The 6,349-nt window shown below is 38.4% G+C and overlaps 1 protein-coding gene across 2 annotated transcripts; it reads right to left on the bottom strand.

The window, feature by feature from the left end:
- Window positions 1-469: 469 nt before the first annotated feature.
- LOC112252730 (homeobox protein EMX2) lies at window positions 470-5,567 on the bottom strand. Of its 2 annotated transcripts, XM_024424240.1 has the most exons (3): window positions 4,743-5,567; window positions 3,224-3,408; window positions 470-1,646 (listed from the first exon to the last, which is right to left on the bottom strand). In XM_024424240.1, the coding sequence occupies exons 1-3, from the start codon at window positions 5,128-5,130 to the stop codon at window positions 1,473-1,475; spliced, it is 747 nt and encodes a 248-aa protein (XP_024280008.1). In that variant the 5' UTR covers window positions 5,131-5,567; the 3' UTR covers window positions 470-1,472. The 2 variants fall into 2 exon arrangements, with proteins under 2 accessions (XP_024280008.1, XP_042178687.1); XM_042322753.1 differs by lacking the exon at window positions 3,224-3,408.
- Between the last annotated feature and the right edge of the window lie 782 nt (window positions 5,568-6,349).

Here is a 6,349-nt window from a genome sequence, read left to right on the forward strand (position 1 = left end):
CTCTTATCGCTTCTTGAGGGGTAGTCAGATTGTACTAAATTATGTCCAACCAAACCCCATTGGATCCACGGATTAAGAGATTAACGTGGACCACTGGGCAATGCATCCCCTTTCCCCCTCATATTACTCCCATGATAATTGCCCAAACTGATTTGCACTTTCACAAAAGCTCGTAGGACTCTTTGTAGCCTGAGCAGACCAGACGCTGCCCCTCTCGGAAAAACAACCATGCACTTGCTACAGAAAAAAAAGATTGCGTTCTCTAGTAATAGCATGATTTAAGTTACTTTAACAAGCCTCCACATTGTCTGGATTCCCTCTGAAATATGTCATAGAGCTACCTCAAGTGTACTTGAGAGACTGGTATGACCAAAATCAAGATATAGGCTATGAAGCGGGTGATTGGTGACAGCGCGTATAAAATGTCAAGATAGGAAAGCTGCTCGTAAATCAAAACCATTAGGCCTACTTTTACTCTGCGCGCAACATATTGATAAAACTTTATTGACAAAATATTGACAATTACATACTTCTTGGAAGTATACTTTGTGTTAAAATTGTAGCAAACTTAACACAAACACAAAATTATGTACATTCTGGTAAAAGAGGGTTTAACAGAAACATTAACTTTTTGTTGGACTATCTCTGTACATGGAAACGCTCAGTGCTTGAAGTTCTCTCGCCTCTATGGCTGTCAATTCTTGCATTAGTCCTTCGTGGCAACTCTCACGGGAGGGTCAAGTCCTGACAATATGCTCGGGCCAGAATAACAGAGCCATGGTAAAGCTTGGGTTTAAGGAGTGTCTTGGATACTTTCCCTTTAAGTACTTCATATGTGGTTTGATAAACTTTTATAAAGTTTTCGAAATTCATTTCCATTTGTGTTTTCTTTAAAAACACTATAACGCAGCACTGCTACTTCATACTGTTTTCACAATCACTTTAACACGATAATCATTAATTAAAAGACTGCACACTTTGTAAAAAGGAAGAAGCACAACATCTCTGAGATTGAGTAAAAACAAAGTTGTGTTTTGAAAAAATAATCAAATTATAACAACTACCAGAAAGTCCATGCAATTCAAGTTTTACAAAAACAGTTTTGTATTTTGGTATCTTGAGTGGAAACGTTCATATTTAGAAACTTTCAGAAGTGCAAATTTCCAATGTTAATTGGAGATTCATTTTTGGGAGGTTCGTGGGAGATTGTAGTGGTGGGTTGGTGCGTGGAAGGGGGGACAGGTAAGTGGACTGCGATACTGTCGATCACTTTCGCCTGGGCAATTTGATACGTATTGACAGACCCATGGTGACAGCAGTGCCACCAATCTGAATTCTCTCACCCTCAGCTGCCGATCCGAAGAATCGAAATGTGACATTAGCTTAACCCTCTCCCTGTACACAGCATCCTTAGCCACGTCATACTTCACGCCACGCGGCTGTCACAGGTTCAAACAATTTAGTAGGCTATTTTAATCGTCTGAAGTGACGTCAATTTCCTCCGGACTTCCCGATCCTTGTTTTGTTGCAAGTCTCCATCGGTTTATGTGATGGGTCCCCTTCTTCTTCTGTTGCGAATCTGAACCCTCCTCCTCCAACTTTTGCCGTTTGAACTTGGTTCTTCGGTTCTGAAACCACACTTTTACCTAAGGGAAACAAATAAAGGCTAGAATAAATTCACAAATACTAAACAAAAACCACCCATGTGCGCAAAGTGTGAATTCAAATAGCAGAACCGCAAAAGATAAACATAGGCTCTCATAGATTGCCGTGTGAAAATTTGCCCAATGCTATGGCACTAAAGGCTTTACATTATAAGCTAGAAGTAAGGTTATTTTCCAAGATAAAAAAATTATTTCATGAATAAATGTAGGGGTAGTCCATTCATACCTTTATGGGATAAAGGTTAAAAAAAACGGCATGCATGCTCTAGGTCTATGTCGGTTATAGCCTAGTATAAACATAAGCCAATATACCAGAAATTGATGTCCCTAAGCCTATTGGTCGAAAAAAAACATGACGCAAATAGGGCCATGGATATGCAATTGCATAAATATGTTTAATTTAATTTATAATAATTTCAAACAATTGTCAAAATCCAGATTTCTTATACATAAACCTGTTAATTTTAAGCCTTTTGTAAATGCATATCAATAGGCTACAGTGGGCTATATTCATATCTACAAGCCATTCGTCCGACAGCTTGGCAAGTGAGGTGCATTTAATGTGCTTTCAGTCAGCTAATTGAAGTGGGCGATGGTTCATTTCTTCCTCATTCCCCTCTAATAGCCTCCGTTTAGAGAAGAGCTGGTGGTGACACTGGGACAAAAGACACCGACCGTTCCGCAAGCTGATAGGCACAAATACGATCTTAAATATGGCCAGGAAAATTCATTGAGTCCGGCTGATTCTTTTTAGCGTGCCATAGATCCTATAAAATGGTTAACTGGTTAATTGCCCTCCATTTTGAATGGGAACCTTTTTCTCTTAACCCCGCCTAAAACGAGGTTATAGCCTATGATCATGGATTTGCTCCAACTAAAGCTTCAATGACAATGGTGTAGCCTACACATTTATTTGTTTGTCTCTCTAAAACTACGGGTTATACGTGAATCCAAAAAGTGATTTTGAAAAATGAATAAACTTGTTTTCATTTCTATCGTTTTCCCCCTTCATTTAAATTCTTAAATTAGGCCTAGTCTAGGACATCTTGCTAGATAGATTAGGTCTAGGCCTATATTTAACCATACACTCTTAGAAATGTGTTTATTTTGGGGTTCTAGAACCATTTGGTTCAGTGAAAATAACCATACAAAAGGGTTATTTAGGCCTAAATAAGTTTTAGGGCTTCCATATATAAAAGAAAGCGTTATAACCATTTTTGGTTCTATGCTATATGGAACCTTTCTTCTCAGTATGGCATTTGTGCAGTTTCCCCCAATATACAACATATTATCTGTTTTCAATATATATTTGTATAATTCCCCTAATGTTACATAGCTTATGCAATGAGGACTTTGAATTCCCAATAAGTAGCCTAATTATTCCGAGAAAATGTAGCATATTCCAGATTCCGTAGTCTACACAAAAACAGTTATTGTTGTAACCTGTGGGTCATGTCAGGTTTGATGCAACTTGACATGATCGTATTTTAAATCCATTCCCTATTCAAAGTAGAACTGATGCGGATTGTGAATATTAAATTCAGGGAAAATGTTCTTACCTGAGTTTCTGTGAGGCTAAGGGTGTGTGCAAGCTGTTTTCGTTCTGCACCTACGACGTAATGGTTTTTTTCAAATGCGTGCTCAAGCCGCAGAAGTTGCGAAGGTGAAAAAGCTGTCCGAATTCTTTTGGGCTTTCTGGCCAATGCATTGTGCAAAAGGAAGCTCTCCGGGCTTGTTTCGTTACCTGAAAACGACAATGGGAGGGATATTCATTATGAACAATCTTGCAAACTGAGGCTAAAGAGACGATGATGCCATGATCATATTTTGGTTATACGGTAGACTTGGGCCTTCTAACTTTTAACTAAAGTCTACGGCACCACTCAATTGAACATCGAGACCAATTTAGACACAGGAACACCTTGATTTTTTTTCGACAGCAAGAACTTAAACAATAGCAAATTGATACAGTTTATAGTCTACAAATGGCAACGTTAGGATTATGCAGTAGCTATTTAAGCGGCGATTCTATCCCGTCTTTGGTTATCTTAAAAACACTACACATTGAAAATATAATAGTCTACAATAACAAAGAGTTCTGGGAGCATATAGGCTACCCCTTTTCAAACTTTTATTTTCTACATTACAGTCACTGGTAGGCTTTAATGTAAGTATATGCTGGAGAATAACACAGGATACATTAACCCTACATTTGTCTTAATTATTAACAAGACACTTGTAACCATTATTCGTTTCAAATTAAAATAAATCGTTTAGTTAGGTCTACTATACAATTTGCACGTCTCAGATACATATGTGCATGCACCAGCATAAAACAATGTTTTCAAATGACAGTCCAATTTGGGGGCGTATAAATTGTGTGATTTTAAAAGTGCATAGTGTACAATTTCTTAAAACAGCAGTTTTGGCCATAAAAACATAGCCCAAATATATTACCCATAGCATATTCCATGGCACAGACGATTGCAATAAATGACACAGGCTTCTATCAATGTTGTTCAGTTGATTTGCACTCAGTTTAAACACACACATTTTTAAAACTAGAAAAGGAATTAATAACTATTTTTTTTAAAGTCAACAATTTTGTTAAAAAAATCACAATACAATTAATTATATAGATCTACAATTTAGATCTGTATGGTGTTAAGATTACTTGTGTTTCAATCAAATGTTTTAGATGCTAAAGGACTTCAAGTCCACACTGCGATTTCTTCAACAAAATGTAAATTATCGGCTACAGGCAAAATACATGTGAACCCGTGTAACCACCTTAAGAATTACTATGCCCTACATTACTGAAAGTAGTCTACTCCAGGTTAGCAGTTCTAATTAGCCTATAACAGACAACAACAGTTTAAACACTTGTTCAAGACACCACAAATATATATTTCGATAGCTCACTGATATTTACGTCACTATAGCATTCGTGTCTTTATCCTCGTAAATACATGTTATATAAAACTACAGTTAACGAGAAATGCTATGGAAAATCCCAAAAGACAAACAGTACAAATCCGTAATAAATACGTCAAAGAGACAAATGCGATCTCAACCTACCTTGGAATCTGTGACCCAAGTACCTATATCTATGTATTAGCCATGGGTAAAAAGTAGAGGGGTCCCTTTGCTGGCTGGCAAAAAGAGGGTGCGGACTATGCGAGGACGAAAGTGGGTGAGCCAAAGCGTGTGGAGGAGGCACCGAATGAACTGGGACACCGGAGTTGTTATGATGTGAGACCGCCTCAGCAAACACCAAGTCCGGATTAGAGTAGACGCCCCTGCCGCTGGAATGAAACCCGTTCAGAAATGGATTCATCTGGCTGGAGTTTGCATAGCTCAGAGCCGCTGGTCGTATGGGTTCCTCAGACCTCGAAACTGGTAGAGGATTATCCTTCGCTACCAACGATTCTATGGTAAAACACCTCTTCGGTGTAGGTTGAAACATGGTTTGATAGTCAAGATTCCCCAGTTTAGAATTTAAGAGGTGCAGGCGTTCTTCGTAAAAATAGGCTACTACTCCACACCGAGAAAGTTTGTCAGCATAAATAACTTTGGAGCAAAGAGTGCAGCAAGAATAGAAGCCAAAGTAACAACAAATCAATTAATAGCCATAAAGGTGGTCGACTGCGCCAGACAATCCATGGATGTGATCGGTTCCTCACAGTTGTGCAAGCGATTTGTTAGTTCATGAGCCTAATTAGCGCTGGAGTCACATAAACAGCTTCCTCTGAAGCCTGTAATGGCATGGTGATTGGTCGCTGCTACTCGCCTTAAGGTTGAGGGAAGAGTCTTTAAGTGCGTCAATAGGAACAGGCACAGAGAGGCGGACTCGAGCAAAACGGAACGGATTCGTTCAGAACCAGATCTTCAGAACATTTTACATACTCATCTGAACCAGTAGAAAAGCTCAAGGTACTTACGTTTGCATTTATGTCTACCGATAAGGCCCGAGGGCAGTTGGTCTTAAAGGGGCCTTCATGTTTATCAGTGTTGATTTTTATGTTGAAGTATAGTGCTAAAATTCGGTTTAACATTTTTTGACATGTGTGATAAATTCTTAGTGTAAAATGTAGCCTACAAACCATTGAACTGGGTGTGTTTACCCATAGCCAGCACATAGTTTTGTTTAAATAAGGGTCTACCATTTTACATGTAGGCCTACCTTTTAAATTCCATTTTTATTTTCCATTATTATGGTAATTCCAGCATACCCCACCACATACCCTGGCATCGTCTTTCCGTGTTTTCATTTTCTCCAATCCGTTTGTGATTAGTCAAGGATTGAGGTCTCCCCAATTTCTATTGGCTAGAATATTGGAGTAATGGATATTGGATCCACACGACGTTCAGTGCAGTTCGTTTGTTGTATTGACATACCAACTAACGATCCATTCATTTAGGACTACGTAGGCCTACCATATCCAGTGCAAGTCCAACATTCACTGATGAAAACTTTATCATTGGTAATTTGAGGTTTACAAAGCCTGTACCATAACAATTAAAGCCAATCGTAATGTATAACCTAGTATGTACCGCAATAAACTTACATGTTTTAGTGATATATTCATTATTTTTGCTATTGCTGAATTCCAATGAAAATACGCATGATGTTTTCTTAATCCATTAAACTCGCACTGTTGGAATAAGATAACTGTAGGTTTTTA

This window comes from Oncorhynchus tshawytscha, linkage group LG01 (assembly GCF_018296145.1).
Source record: "Oncorhynchus tshawytscha isolate Ot180627B linkage group LG01, Otsh_v2.0, whole genome shotgun sequence".
Taxonomy (NCBI): Eukaryota; Metazoa; Chordata; class Actinopteri; order Salmoniformes; family Salmonidae; genus Oncorhynchus; species Oncorhynchus tshawytscha.

Coding starts and splice junctions, on each gene's coding strand:
- LOC112252730 (XM_024424240.1), bottom strand. CDS start 5,130: ATGTTTCAACCTACACCGAAGAGGTGTTTTACCATAGAATCGTTGGTA. Junction 3,409..4,742: donor CTTGGGTCACAGATTCCAAG/GTAGGTTGAGAT, acceptor TGTCGTTTTCAG/GTAACGAAACAAGCCCGGAG. Junction 1,647..3,223: donor TTAGCCTCACAGAAACTCAG/GTAAGAACATTT, acceptor TGTTTCCCTTAG/GTAAAAGTGTGGTTTCAGAA.